General features: G+C 36.5%; 1 protein-coding gene across 3 annotated transcripts; it reads right to left on the minus strand.

Annotated features, from left to right (window-relative positions):
• Positions 1–5,435: 5,435 nt before the first annotated feature.
• LOC131029606 (trihelix transcription factor GTL1) lies at positions 5,436–10,171 on the minus strand. Of its 3 annotated transcripts, none has more exons than XM_057960155.2 (3): positions 9,067–10,171; positions 7,657–8,912; positions 5,436–6,958 (listed from the first exon to the last, which is right to left on the minus strand). In XM_057960155.2, exons 2-3 carry the CDS (start codon positions 8,250–8,252, stop codon positions 6,115–6,117), a joined length of 1,440 nt encoding a protein of 479 aa, XP_057816138.1. In that variant the 5' UTR covers positions 8,253–8,912; positions 9,067–10,171; the 3' UTR covers positions 5,436–6,114. The 3 variants fall into 3 exon arrangements, with proteins under 3 accessions (XP_057816138.1, XP_057816137.1, XP_057816139.1); XM_057960154.2 differs by having other exon boundaries at positions 9,019–10,171; XM_057960156.2 differs by having other exon boundaries at positions 5,436–6,955; positions 9,019–10,164.
• Positions 10,172–16,531: the final 6,360 nt, after the last annotated feature.

A 16,531-nucleotide genomic window follows, 5' to 3' on the forward strand; every position in this document is an offset into this window, starting at 1 on the left:
ACTTTGATGTTGAAATCGTTGTATTCATGACAAAAACCAAACCATTCATAAACGAGTTATGCATGGAAAGTGTTGGAGGTGTTCAAACATTAGAAAGATACAATAGTCTTGATTAAGTTTAGATGGGTACACAGTGTTGAAACACTATTCTGACCCCAAAACCGTGTTGAGTACGTTAGTCAAAAAAATTGCTAACACCCAGGTTACTCGCAAGTTTCAAATATCCTGTTATGCCCAAGGTAATCGAATATCAGTAAAACATCAAGAGAACATAAAGAAATTATTTTCATGATGGAACTTAAGTACAAATAGAGATTTTTTTAACTTTTCTAGATTCACATTCTTTGAATTGCAAGCTTCTCTTCATGTCCAATCATACGGAGTTGGTTTGTCATAGATAAATATACTTAAGATACAATTATAGAATAAGGCAATTTATTTGAAGAAACATTTTTTTAAGTTCGAGATGCTTCTGATGCCATCTCACTTAACTGAAACGTTGTACGCACTTGAAAACAAAATGGAAATAATGTTGCATGTATTGTATTGAATAAGATGCATTTTACTTTTAAACTTTCAAATCCACAACTTGCACGTTTGCCATGTATGAAAGAACAAAATTTGATTGGTGCTTTGAATTTTTATTTTTTTCATAAATAGTAACAATATCAGTAGCCTTTTCAGATATCGTATTATTTTTTAAAGGAGTTTTTGCTCAAACGCATGAATAAGGTTTTGCAACTGACAGTTTAACATCAAATATGATTGAATTTGTTCAGATGGCATGCTGCAAATGTAAAATCATTGTGGATACTTATATTATATAGCCTTATTCTCTATCTATTTGTGGCTTTGATAATGTTGGTAGATAATCGCTAGGTACAATAACCTTGCCTATTAAGGTAGGTCTCAATATTTTACTTACACATATCCATGTCCCCTATACCCTCACATATAATCTTCTCCTACGAAGACCTTGGATTCATCTTATGCACACAACTAATAGAAAACTTAATTTCATTAGGCCAATTGTGATATCGACTAACACGACGCGTTATGCGCTTTCACAATTTCATGCATGACCTCTTCAATGCATTCTCTACTACCACGAAGCATCGATGAATACTAACACGACGTGTAATATGCTTTTGCAATTTTGCTACTTCACGGGTCAATACCATATGTTGACCCGCGAGACAACGATTGCGACTAACACACCGTGTTAGGTGATTTCGCACTTTCGCGCATGACCTGTTAAACACATTTCTATTACCGCGAAGCAGCGATTGCGACTAACACGGTGTGTGTGCGTTTTCAAAATTTTGCTACTTCATGGGTCAATAACATTTGTTGACCTGCGAGACGACGATGACGATTAGCGTGCCATGTTGTCCTCATTCGTAGTTTCGCGCACGACCTTTTAAACACACTCTCTACTTCAAGGAAACAACGATTGCGACTAACATGGCGTGTCAGGCGCTTTCGCAATTTCGTGACTTCACGGGTCAATACCATCTCTTGACCTACGAGATGACGCTATTAACTAACATGGCATGTTAGGTTCTCTCAGACTTTCGCGTGTGACCTTTTAAACGCATTCTCTACCACTGCGCAAATGGTGATTGCGACTAACATGGTGTGTCAAGCGCTTTCACAATTTCGCGACTTCACGGGTCTATACCATCTGTTGACCTGCAAGATGGCAATATCGTAACACGGCATGCCAGGTGCTTTAGGAGTTTTGCGCCTGACCTGTTAAACACATTCTCTACCACTGCAAAACAACGATTGTGACTAACACGGGTTGTTATGCGCTTTCACAATTTTGCGACTTAACAGATCAAACCATCTGTTCACCCGCTGGACGACGATTGCGACTAACACGCAATTTTAAGCGCTTTCGCAGTTTCACGTGAATAGACATAGTCGGTTGCGACTTTCGTTGTTTCACTACTTCGCAGATTAAGCCCAATTTGTTAATACGCGAAATGGCGATTATAACTAATGTGACCTGTTTTTTGCGGCTTCTAACCCTAACGCGACCAATCGAAAAATCTACAGTTAAAAAGATGGGACTAACATCGCGTGTTAGTCCCACATGTTCACCATTGTGACTAACACATAGTTTTAAGCGCTTTCGCAGTTTCGCATGAATAGACACAGCCGGTTATGACTTTCGTCGTTTCGCTACTTCGCGGATTAAGCTCAACATGTTAACCCGCGAAACGACGATTATAACTAACACGACTTGTTTTTGCAGCTTCTAACCCTAACACAACCAATCAAGAATCCAACGCGACTTCTAACACTAACATGGCTTCTAACCCTAGCGCAATCTCAACCCTCCAATAAAAAATCCACAGTTTGAAAGGTGGGACTAACATCATGTGTTAGTCACTCGTGAGCTTTTTTGGAGCCAGAATAGATGCGTCTCGCGGCGTGTCTAACCCTAACGCGACTTGTGTGTGTATAGCTCCTAGTCGTTGTGTCTAACCCTAACGTGACCTCTGTGTGCATAGTCGTATTATATCAACTGCCCTGTGTGTGTATAGCTCCAAGTCGTATTATATCAAGCAATATAAACTAACCGTAATAGCTTCAAACTAAAAATGTAAACCGTAGTGATTTTAAACACAAAATCCAAACCATATCACACAAATGATAAACTAATCTCAATGCGAAACAGGAAATAAAAAATATTCGAGTTATGCAGTCGTATTTCAACATACCTGACGCGTTATAAAATTACTCTAACAATGGCAACATTGTTGCAGACGACTTCAAAGGCTACGATCATAACTCCAACAGTTGGTCACAGATCTTCAAAAACTACGCCCCCGATACCAATCTAGAAAACGAGAGCTTTGCCACTTACGAAAGCGGATCTAGTAGTGGCACCAACGATTTCTCAAATTACAACTTGCAAACCAACATTCCCAACCATCATTTCAAAAACTACGGCAGTGAGAGCAATGGATTGATACAAAACTTCAAAAGCTACGCTGAGCAGTCCAACGTGATTCAAAACGGATTTACCACCTATGGGAAGGACGACAACCCTGTGACCAACAAGTTTCAAAGTTATGCGACGAATTTAAATGGCGACAACGAGAGTTGCAACACAAAAAAATGAACCAACACACTTACCCTTGCCCACCGTGGTCGCTACAGCAAATCCCTGACATGAGCCTCGATTCTTGCCCTTCTGAAGAGAGAGACAACTACAAAAATCCCCTTTTGAACCAGTGGTGAAATCAACTTCTCAAGAATAAACCTGCTCTGTCGCCTCTATCAAACCGGCTTTACTTGCCCATTTAAGCCTCAACCTTGATATCATCATTTCGTTCGCGAGTTAGTCTGACTTTTCCTACGCTAGGTACATCTAATCACGCCATGTTAGTCTTTTCTTTGATGAGCGTACCAATTTTTGGAGCCTGCACCCTCTTTTTCCCGTCGGGATGCCGTCCGAACGCGGTTTCTTCATTAACTTGCTTTTAATATGTGTGTTATGCACAATAAACCGTTGGTAACCACGAAGCTAGCCACAACCGTCCTCTGACAAGTCCACCTAATTTCGCGTGGGCCCCGAGGAGTGAAACCGGCAACTCGATGAACTCCATAGGCAACTCCATGTCACATACCGTGGGTTCGAGCGCTGCGACAAGTTGGCATGGTATGCATGTCTCGAACATGTATGTCGATGCATGTTGTTGGTACGACATGTCCATTTTGGAGCCATAATAGATGCGTCTGTTGTCAGATGTGACTCATCCTAAAGAGTTATTTTCATTTACTTATAATAACAATAGTCAACCACTAAGAACTTTAGAGTCACAACTACTAATACTACAATATATAATTTTTAACTACATGATACTTTCCAATTAATTTGGATAAGACATTTGTGACATTGACTTAAACATATTTTAACTGCATGCTTAAGAAATAACAAATTCAACAGTTTCTCTCAAAATTGTACTAGACCGAACCTATTTGTACATTTCAAGAGATGGTAACTTGTTTGTATTGTACTTACAAAATGTTTGGCCACAAAATTATATATATATACGTCCTAACATGGCATATTAACATTATTTTGTTTTTTTCAAAAGGGGTAAAAATTTATTAAACACAAGAGAAAATTACATAGCAAGAATGGTCAACTGCCCAACAGAGAACAACCAATTAAAACATTCCTATCGTCCACAATTAATTGCTCTAGCATATGAGATAAATCTAAAGGCAAATGTCCCCTATCCTCAATCCTCAATATTCATACCCTGTATTCATTCGGATGCACATTTGACCAAAGAATCTGTTACACTATTCCACTTCCTAAGAATGTGAAAAAATTAACAGATTCTAAAGACCTACTCAAACTTAAAATCTGTCCAACAATATTCATTTCGGTTTTTTTAATAACCTTGATCTGCTGCCACCTTGGAGATCCTCAGTTCGAGTTCGAGTTACTGCTCGAGTATAAGGACAATATTCATTTCAGTTTTTTAAATGCTTTATTTCTAGGCAGTAACCTTGACCTGCTGCCACCTTGGAGATCCTCTGTTCAAGTTCGAGTTACTGCTGAGTATAACAATGGGTACTCCTTTTAGTTGATGCATGTCGTGTTTCCTGCTCAGCTCGGTTTTCCAAATCTGTTTTGTATTCTTCTTTTAGATTAACATATTTAAGCTTTTATTTTTTGTCAAAAGAAGAGTGAATCTGTCACTCCAAAATGCTTTTGTATCATGATAAACAGAAATGAATTCTCTCATAAAAGATTTGGATTGTAGAGATACTCTGAACAAAGACAAATCAAGCTGGCTTACATTTTCAGAAAAAGTTGGTAAGTCAAGAAACGCAACATATTTCACCACGTCGTGGCTATTACATACTCATTTTCTTGGTTGACAAAATAACTCATTATAGTACAAGGGAAGAGAAAAAGTCTAAAATCATATATTCTGAACAAAGGGTCAAAATTTTCCCACATATTTGGAGTAGATATATGCACTTGGCCTTTCCTTTCAGCTAAAGTTGTCGATGCCAAAAGCCAACATCTTTTTCTCATTATTTCTGTCTCTTAATTTATTGCGTCCATATGGACATGAAATTCTCTGACACAGCTAAAGTGACTCTGAATGACTAGTAACCGAAGAATAAATAATGCACAGATGTCTTTGAGACTGTGGGATTAAGTAAAAGGAAAACATATGGGCATCAACAAATTTAATGTAAACACTATCAATCATCTTAACCACCCAAAACATAGCAAAACTTAGAAGATAATTTACTAAATTCCAGAAGTTTGCTCACAGATGAACTAAGAAGATAATTTACTATAATCGCCCTTGGAGAGCGAGCTTGTAAATAGGCATGATAAATAATATTATCCACATAGCTGCTATTCTTGGTGACTAAGGAAGAAACAAGGCAGATTTAGAGGTGTTTTCGGTGTAGGAAAAAACTAATATATTCAATTTTTCAAACATCCAAACATTGCAAAACTGAAGACAAGCAACAACCATTATTTTGCTTAAGGCTAAATTTGCTAAAATCAATTTTGAAAAAGGTTGTAAATAGGCCTCTCATTATAATACAGACAAACTGCCCTTTGAAGGCAGAGATTGAGGCTCTAAACTATAACTGCTAAACTGACTTAAAATGATAACTTCCAACTTCTCATTGTAAACAGAAGATAAGGAAAGCCCTTGCTATACACCCCATAAAAGAAAATTTGAGAAGCAGCAGATTTTCCCAAATTAACCTATATGTCACAATCAGATAGACCCGTGGACAGCTTGATAGACCAGATAACCCAAACTTGATCCCCTTCATACCCAATCTTTTCAGATTCTGAACACGATTCTGAAAATATTTGAATTATGCTTCCCAGGTCTGGAAATTGACAGATTCTGATACTCGGATCACTTATGTAAAATAAATTCACATAACAAAGCCAAACTGGAGTCATTGATGAGGCGCTTGCAATTTTTTCATTTATTGTAGCCTAATTTTCAGATTTTAATAGTTCCGAAAGTTCTGAATTCTGACACCCAATTTTGGACTTCAGAAATTTGAAACTTTTCTGAAAATTCCCATTTTTCCAATTTCTTTTTACCCTGCTTCAGCAGAGCGGCCAACAAATGAAGTGAGCTCTGTGAAATAGGGGCTCTCGCTCCTGTCCCTCTTACCATCGCTCACATCTTTGAACTCTGCCATTAATTTATCCCACTTTTCTCTGCACTGCTTGCCATCCCTCTTAATCCCTTCTGCCCCCAAAAGCTCTGCTAGCTCATCCCACAGCGCTGCTCGCCGGGTGGACTTTGCAAACCTTGCTTCCATCTCTGCCCTGAATTTAATTAGCTGCAAAACCTCTACTCTCTTCCAGTTCTTTGACCTCTTCTTTGGCACCATGCATACAGTAACCACCCCTCCACCACCACCATCACCATCAGCCCTGCCACCGCCACCAGCAGCAGCCCTGCCACCATCAACCTGGTGGTGATGTCTCATAACAGAACCGGGAATAGATACCCCTACTCCGCTACCACCATTGCCACTGCCACCATCAAACTGTTGGCTGTTTTTCAGACCAGCCCCGAATTCAAACCCCAATGGCTCAAGACCCCCACTGCCATCCATAAGTTTTTTTGTTAGCACAATCATAGCATTATGAAAAATGCACCGCTGCGCCCTCTCTTCTGCCCTCCACTTCTCCTCCTTTTCCTGGCGGATTTGCTCGCGCATTTGCTCCTTCCGGTCCATGGAATCCAGCAGCTCTGCAAAAAACTGCTGCTGGCGGCTTACCAGGCTCTCCAGCAGCTCTGTCACTGCCTCCACCTCGGCTGCCATCACATAACCCCCTGCTGCCTTTCTCCGCTTTGGTGTGGGCGGTGATCCCTCCTCTGCCGTCTCTTCATCATCTGATGGAAAATTATTGTCGCCAGATGAGTTTCTGCTAGAAAAAAGTGTTTGGGTATTGTAAGTTTTTTTCACATTAACAATAATTGTCAGACAGAAAAGGGTTATAGAGCATGACAGTCTAGTGCTACCTTGATACAGGATATCAGCCCTTAGAAGATCATTCACAGTGAACTAGTAAATAATCCACACAAGACTCTCAATACATATCCACCAGAAAATAATCCACACACGATAGATTCACATACATTATATAAAAAATTCTCACACACCAGAATCATATACCTTGAGTAGGATATATGCATAACTGTTTCTTTTCATTAAAAGCTATGCTTCCTTTTTTGAGTAATTTTCCAGTGTACAGCTAATGATGTTCTAAAGGTTGTTAACTTAGCTTTCTGAATCCTAGTAAATAATCCACACCCCAAATTGATGCATAGCTCTAAAATAAGGGAAATCATAAGATTCAATTTTATTTTTATTTTTTTCACAGCGAATGATCTCAAAATAGCTACGGTGATTTGCATTAAAGCACCACACACTCCAATCAGAAAGGATCCAATTCCCAAAGGTAGATGTTGATACATCAGACCTTAGGATCCACAACCCATCCCTATATTCAATATATCATCATCATTTCCATCACTGTATTGCTTAGCAGAGCTTGTGTGCTGTTTTGGTCACTTCTCTTCAAAAATTTACAAGCTTTAATAAAAATAGGGGCATATGGCTTACCTGTTAACAGGGGCAAGTGCTTCTTTGTCTTTCTGTTTTGCTGTAGCAGACTTGACAGAGAGCAGGGGATCTAATTCATCGAAAAATGGATTATCATCCCTTTGACGGAGCCCATCGCGCACCTCCTTGTAGCTGGCCATCAATTTCTCCCACTTGTCTCTGCACTGCTGAGCATCACGGCAAATATTTTCCCGTTTCAGGGCCTCAGAAATCTCGTCCCACAGTTCAGATTTACGTCCGGTACGTGCGAATCTGGGTTCTAATTCTGTTCTGTGACGGATTAATTTCAGAGTTTCTTGACGGGTCCAGTTCTTGGACCGCCCCTTCTTATTGTGCTTCTCCTTCTCCTTCTCCATCTCCATCTCTTGACTGTGATAGGGAGAAGGTCCAGGGTTCATACTTACTGCAGGTGGCCTCGAGGACAGGGGCTGTGCAGCCATCGAAGGTCGAGGGTTGGAACCCTCCTCCTGCTTGATCGCTGATATGCAAATGACAGCAAGAGAATTATTATTGTTGTTGCTGCTGCTGCTGTTGCTGTTATTATTGCTGTGGTGCTGTAAATCTGAGACTGCAGCTGAATTTGTGGAGGTACTCATGGTGTCCAGAAATCAAAATATATTGTAGGTTTATAATCTACGGAGGCCTCAAAAGCGCAGTATTTGCCATGGATTCAAGCAACTACAACTCTTCTTCCTCACCCTCACCTCCTTAGTAGATATCCTTGATCCGCACTTCATTTATGCAACCTTTGTACTCCTCAACTGAGGCTTTAAGTCTGAAACAAAAACTTTTGTCTTTTTATTTGGTTTGGGTTTTGAGCTGTTGAGGCCGAAGCCTCAAATAGAAGCCTGGCTTATAGGATGCCCAAGTTAAAGCTTGGCTGTTAAACACAGAAGCTGGTTCTGACAATCAAGGAAATTGCATCAGTTAACAAACTCTGCTGCTAAATCTCTGCTAACAACAGAGAGGCAAGGGTTGGCACCCACAAGTGCTTTGGGTGAAGAAAAGATTACAGCTTCAGATACTCAATCTAATTGCAACAGGAATCGCCTCAGTTAAAATTCCTGTAGTCCTCTATGTACCAGACAAACCCATTAAACAGTAAAATTCTAATCATTTCAGTTCTACATAGCAGGCAAGCCTACCAAGTTAAAGCTCTGCCTGCCGGCCAAGCTGGAGAAACCGTAAAAGTCCAATAGTATCATCTCTGCATACAATCAAGCCCTCCGAATGGTAAGAGCCCACCAATCTCGCCTCTGCGGACAAAGCAAAGCAGGCACCCAACTCAGTACAAAAAAATGCCAAGTCTTACCTCTATGTACCAGTCAAGCCCATCAAATAACAAAAGCCTAATAATCTCACCTATAAGTACATCCAGCCCTTGGGATGATAAGAGCCCAGTAATCTCACTTCTGCATTCCAGACAAGGCCACCAACTGATAAAAGCCCAACATCTCGCCTCTGCTTACCAGGCAAGCCCATAACCCCATTAAAGCCCAACAGTCTCACGTCCTGATAAAGCAAATCTAGGTACCAGGCAAGCCCGTGGAGCACTAAAAGCTACCCAATAGACTCAAGTGTACAACCTCACCTTCCTGTTAGTAATAAGTTGGTAGTCATAGACTATTAGGGCAAGTTTGGGATCAAACCCAATTGGGAGATTGCAGCAACACATGATTTAGATGATCTGAAGACTCTACTTGATTGTAAGATGAACCACCCAACCTTTCAAATTCTGAAAAGCCTACTAAAGTTCCCTCTAAACACTACTTACAAGGAAACCCACCTAATTGCAAGAGGAATTAGCCCAACATTTACACAATAAAGCTTATTTGTCTCGCCTCTACAAACCAGGCAAACATACTTAATTGCAAGAGGAATTATCCAAACCCTCCCAACAACAAAAGCCAAATGGCCCACCTTACTTCAAAGACAAGGAACCTAACTGTACGAGGAATCAGTCGCTCTATCAACGAGAAAATCCCAAAACAACCTCACTTCCACTTATCAGATAGACCTAATTAATGGCAAGAGCAGTAACCCAACTCTTACAGCAACAAAACTCCAAGAATCCAATAAGTTCTAAGTACCATTTAAGCACATCTTAACACTAAAAGCCCAATAGTTTGAACTCAACATACCAATCAACATGCCCAACAAGAAAATTTCCCCCTATCCAATTAAGGATTGCCTCACAAGACAGCTGCTAATTACCAGACCAAACACTGCTGCTTCTGTTGCTTCTGCTCCTGATTCAGCAGCCAATAGTCCGTTCTCCTGGTTTTCCTTTTTTTCCAATTTATAATGAAGAGGCTCAGATAGATCTCCTGTCAGAGCAGCCAATTTAGACCTACAGTAGACACCTACTTCATGACATCAAAATAAAACAACCCCAACTCCGCCAAATATCCTCCACTCCTTGTCTTAAAGTAGTAAGGTACAGACAAACAAGTAGAATCCAAATTATAAAGAAAAGAATTATGCATGATTATTATGTCTTCCCCGTGTCTACCTATTATGTGTTTCATTTTCCCTTTACCTTGGATGCTTCTACGAGGGGTTTTTGAAGAATTTTACCAGCTGGCAAGCTCTATTTTTGCTGATGGTTTGTGCAATCCTTCATCTTACCTCATAACTACCTAAGCAGTGAGGAAAAAGCAGCTTTTTATGTTCTGCTTAATTTTCACATTTAAGCAGAACAGAATGTATGTCATGTAGAGGGTTAATGTTATTAACAAAAAAATTATGCAGGTAGAAGTAATTAACATTATGAAAAAGTTTTGACATTATTGTAAGGAAAAAAACTTTTTAAATCAATATATACTTGTATAAGTATAATTAAATAAATTTAGATTAATAAATTGTGTAAATAAATTTAGAGTTAGAGTTGTCTAATTATTATATGTGAAAATGAAAAAGAAATAATGTAGTGGCGAGTACTTGCTTATATAGTATTGTAATAAAAATTATTTGTTGTAATTCTTTATTACTAGCACTTGAGCTGTTAGAGGGATATTGATAAGGATGCGTCTATTTTGCTCCAAAACAGTAGTACGGATTGACTAACATGCATGTTAGTCGTGCCTTTTACACTGTCAATTTTGCAATAAATGGTTGTGATTCACTAGCATGTCACTATCATGTTGTAAGAAAGGTCTGTTTTGGAGCCAGAATAGCTTCAGCCCCCTGATATGAGAATGAGGGGTTAATATAAATGAATTTTAACATTACATGAAAAAAGCACCTTATTATAGTTTTGTCCTCTAATTATTAAGTACTTGAGTTGGTGAAGAGGAAGATTTATCTTGATTTTATGTGAATTCGAGTCTTGACTCTCTTGATACCATTATCACTAATTGTCTCTCTTTACCACAAAATTTTAAACCACACTTGCAATTTTTTGAATTTTATCTCGTAAATATTTTATAAAAACAATTAAGAGGACAACAAACTAAACAACATTATTGAATTTAACAATGTGCACAATTACACTTATATATATTCATAAACATTTTCATAAATAATTTATAAACATGAAATATTACACCAACATTTCAACAAACATTTTACATTGAATTAATTAGACCAATGGTATAGCATTTGTTCTTCTTTTAGGTCTCAATCTTGACTACATTGTAATCATTTAATTTTGTTCAACTCAGATTGCTCTTATCCTATAAAAATCAGTGAATTTGAATGGCTGACGTATGCAGGGAAATATGAATTGTAATGGAGCAGTGGAATGTACTTTAACTGATAGACCATCTGCATTTAAAATAAAGAAGGATACATAGCTAAAGAAATATTGAAACCCTCCTTATGTGGTTCTTTAGACACTTGGTGAGTGATAAAAAGACTTGTAATGATTGTCTCATCCACAACTTTCAATTGAAGGACTCACTTACCAAAGATAAATTTTAGAGTAGTTTTACATCCTTCTATTCGGTGATGGGATTCCATTATGATCTTTCTAGGATTTGAAACTTTGTTAGAGGAAAACCAGGTTGAAATAGCCATAATTACATAATTCCATAATTCCTAGTTCTTGAGCTTTGAGAAATTTTTAAAAATGATAGAAAAACATGCTTGGTTAATGTGACCACAAGCTAAAGTGTCAAGCATGCAAATAACCATTTTTCTCTTGTTTATTATTTTCTATATTGTCGAGAAATTTTTAAGAATATAATTTTAAGTTAATTATAAAATCTATATAATTATAATCATAATAATAAAATTAATTTTAAATTTAATTATTAATTATTAGTTTAAGATTATATATTATTTTAATTATAAATATGTAATATTAATTAATGACCCTACAATGTAATGGTTAGCTGCGAGCTTCTTATATGGGAGGTCTTGGGTTAGAATCTTTTCGAGCCCCATGTGTCCCACGGGTGTTAATGTGTTTGGACATGGAAGATAGGACAACACAAGGAGATATAAGGATGTTCATAGCTCCAATCAAAAGCGATTTGGCTTCAATCCATTACCAAGCAAAAAAAATATTAATTATAATTAAATTTATGATTAAATGTTATAAAATTATATTGTATATATTAATATGATTAAAAAGAAAATTATGATTTTCAATTAGTATTAATAAAAAATAGAGCGATTTCAAAAAAAAAATTATAATTATAAAAAATACATACTTGATTTATTTTTTATTTTTAGAAAATATGTGTTGTGTAATGCTTATAATGAAATAGTTTAATTATTTATTTAAATTTTTATTTTATTTTATTTAAATGTTGTAAATCAAATCTCTATACATAGTTAATGAATTTTACTTATATTTTCAAAAATAAAAAAAGATATTAAAATTTAATATATATTTATAAGAAAAATCACTTTATATATATATATATATATATATATATATATATATATATAGACAATTATTTTTTAAATATAAAGAAATCTAAAAAAAGTCTACGAAATCTATCATTCTTATAAATTTTCTCTTATAACACCAGTTTTTTCCATCCAATCATATTGTAGATAAATAATTTCTAGTTTAAAAATGTAAATCTCAAAACAAAAATAATAATCACTTTTGATTGGTATGATTAGTTAGGCTTAAGTGAATGCAATGATATTTCCTACGAAAAGTACTAATAATGCTTAATTATATAAAGAAAAAATAATAATTTAAATAAATGTTCTAACTTATTTAGGTCTATCATTACATATCTGAATTCTAACTTCAATGGGATAATTATCTTCAATTTGATCAAAATTAAAGAAATTTTGTTCACATAAAACATGTCAATCCTATTGTAGATTCTCTTAAAGCCCTTTTCGGAGTTGCACAAAGTATACCATATACCCTTGTTATTTTTGGGAGTTGCACAAAGTATACCATATACCCTTGTTATTTTTCTTTAGTCCTTCCAATGGATAAAAAATATTTAGCCTATTTTCAATCTTAAACCAAAAGTATTTCTCATTACCCTTCCACCCATATCTAGACCCCCAACTTTATTATCATCTTTTTTCTATCATATTGACTATAATGATTGTGAGCATATGTTGAGAAAAATCCATTTTTTTCTATCTTAATAATGATCTCTAGGGCTCTATTACAAGGAGAAACACCATACTTAGTGACACAATGAGACTATTATATATTTAGTAATATATCAGTGCCTTCTCTTCCCTTTTCATGATTGATATAGGATTATATTGAGTCTTTCCATATGAAGTTTAAGTCGGTATCAAGGGTGAACCTCATAACTTTCACATCATGAAGGAGAAGAATATTAATGCTACTAGATTATTTTAAAACTCTTCTATCAATAAATTTCATGTTAGGGTTTTCAAGTCGCCTAACATTCCAACTAATGTTGTAGTACCCTTCTATGCTTTGCATTAGATATTTGATACTTTGACTATGTTTGACTCATTTATATGCGTGGTTTATTTTTGGTTGTTGTATGTGGATACATTCATGTGGTCTATGCTATTGGATTATTGTGATGCTTATTTGATTGGGACATGATTATTGTTATACTTTAATTTCGATGGATATATTGATATTAGTAATGGTTTACTATGACTTGAATTATATGTTGATGATTCATGATGATTCTTATGAAATGTTAGTCTATGATCAGATGTTGTTATTTAGATATGGTGATATTGGTCCTTATGGATTTCTTTGTGTAGAGTAGATCTTTATTGTTTTGTTTGCATGGGGTTAGGGTGAAAGGAATGCTTTCGTATTACTCAATGTGACCTCCATAGACGCCACTATTCCCTTTCACTAGATGGGAGTATATGTATGTATGTATGTGTATGTATATGTATGTGTGTGTGTGTATACATATATACATATATACATACACATACATATACATATACATACATACATATATATATGTGTGTGTATGTATGTATATACATATGTATGTATGTATGTATGTATGCACACACACACACACACACACACACACACACACACACATATATATATGTTCGTATACAACACATTTTGTGCAGGATGGGAAGTACAAGACATCGACTCCACCTGGTTCCACAAGTTTGAGCATGTCAAGTTAAATTCCCAATGGTGGTAAAAGAAAATAGTGCAAGACCCAAATTATACCTAGCCCTAGCCATTGTCCTAACCTAAGGACAATTATCTAATCTTTACATTTTATCCTGTCAGATTTGTCATGTGGACAATATCTGATTACCTAAGTGCTAGTGGCAAGTCATGTGTTGATGATAGTATTATTTTATGATTTATTTGTTTATGTGGATTTTATGTTATTTTAATGATTGATATTAATTATTATTTGATTATTATTAATTAATTAATTATTGTTATGTGGCTTTAATCATAATTTTGATTTATTGAATATATTTTATTATTGGATATTAATCAATAAATATTTTTGAGCATGTGATGTTTTATTTAGTGTGGAACTGTTTGTGTTATTTTGGTGGAACTAGTTGTCCTACTTTTATAGATGATTATATTTTTTTGGAATTAGTTATTTATTGTAAGAATTATTTATTAATTATAGAAATTAATTATTATTATTTTTAAATGATTTATTATTTATTTAGTTCTTATTATTTTATTGGCCAGTTAAGTGGGTGTAACCACTAGTTCTTTTTTTTGTTTGTTTTTGATTATATATCAAAAAGTCACTACAAATCACCAGAACTGTTTGGGTATAACCACATCAAGGCACCATAGGAAGGTGCAGTCATCAAAAAAATTAATATTCTACGAGTATCACCACATATGGGGAGATGATAACCACAATTACATCATATTATATGAACAAAACAAATAAACTAAAAAGTAGTAATAGCCTATATGAAAGAAATTTCAGAGTCTGGAGAAGAGTTGACTCCCACTGGTGGGATCCAAGCCACCCAGCCCATCTCTCTATCTTGCCATACTTCAATATGGCCATCAAGAATGTCCTGCCTGTGAGGGTGTGAGGTGCTCTAGTGAATCCGGTCATCTTCCTCCCGAGAAATTTCCATATGTAGGTGTCTACGGTCAATCTGTCTCATGAAGGCCATGAGTGCTTGCTCAAATGCTGCCTTTCCTGGTTCATCTCTCTCCCATGTGAAGCCGTGGGATAGCTCTCTGATGTAGACAATGGTAGCTCCTTCCTTGATCCATTTATCAAACTTATCTGAGTCTAGCTTTATGACCACAGTGACCTGCAATGAGACAGTATGAAAAATGAGTCTCCTAAGAGACTTAGTGAGGTGCCTGGTGTTGTTATTAAAGACATCATCATTACGATATTTCCAAATGAGCCAAAGAACTTCTAAAGATAAACAAGACCAGAAGATATTTGCAGTTTTCCTACAGCCCTTAATGTAACCTAAAACAACATTAATGATTTCAACACAATTGGCATCTAGATTTAGACCGAACAAGTTCCAGATCTCCTTTGCAAAATGATAGTCAAAACAGATATGTTTCACAGTCTCAGGGGTTCTACAAATTTTGTAGTTTAGGTGGTTGCCTTCCTTATCCTTAAGAGGGAGTTTATTTAACAGCAGTCTACAACCAAAGAACTATTTTTTTGGTTCATTTGGAGTCATCCAGAATCTAACTAATCTGTCTTTCCATACCCTAGGTTCCCAGTTTAGCTCCCAACAATTATTTAAATGGTATCTACCTCAGTGAGTGATGCATAAATGTTTTTGGCTTTTAGAGAGGAAAGAGGTGTGCCATCAACCTAGCTGATTGCAGAGGAGGAGAAGAGGGAATGAGAAAGGTGCGGTTGGGGAAGAGTGTTGGATAAGGCAGACCTAAGCATGTTATAGGTTCTGCTTTGGGAAACCGGAATAGCGAAGGCAAGTTGCAGATCCTCCCATGTTCTCAGTTGGCCATTCTCTAGAATCTGTTCAAAGTGCCTAATTCACATATTGTTCCATTTAAGAGCAGAGCAACCTTGAAGGGCTGCCAATGGTTTTCCATGATAAATTAGATTCCACCAGATAGACCTATCACTAGTGAACTGTCCTTGTTTACATTCCTTCTGATTGTATTGCACCAAATGTTTCACCTGTTACCAGGCTTTCCATAGGGATTTGCAGAACCCTAATCCAACTAGGGCTACATCCATCTGGCCAAGAAGAAGGTCGATCATGAGGAGGCCTTTCCACTTCTTAGCTTTTTTTGGAATTGAGGATGATATATTGTTTCTTATTAGGACTTTCCATGGCTCCTCACCATCTATGGCTTGGAGAATCCATTTGGAAGCGAGGGCTATCCCTTGAGTTCTAAGATCTTTTAGTCCCATCCCACCATACAATTTATGCATAGTACACCATTCCCATTTCATTGCATGCTGCTTCTTGATGCCTTTCCCATCAGACCAAAGGATGCCCTTAT

This window comes from Cryptomeria japonica, chromosome 3, assembly GCF_030272615.1.
Source record: "Cryptomeria japonica chromosome 3, Sugi_1.0, whole genome shotgun sequence".
Lineage (NCBI taxonomy): Eukaryota > Viridiplantae > Streptophyta > Pinopsida > Cupressales > Cupressaceae > Cryptomeria > Cryptomeria japonica.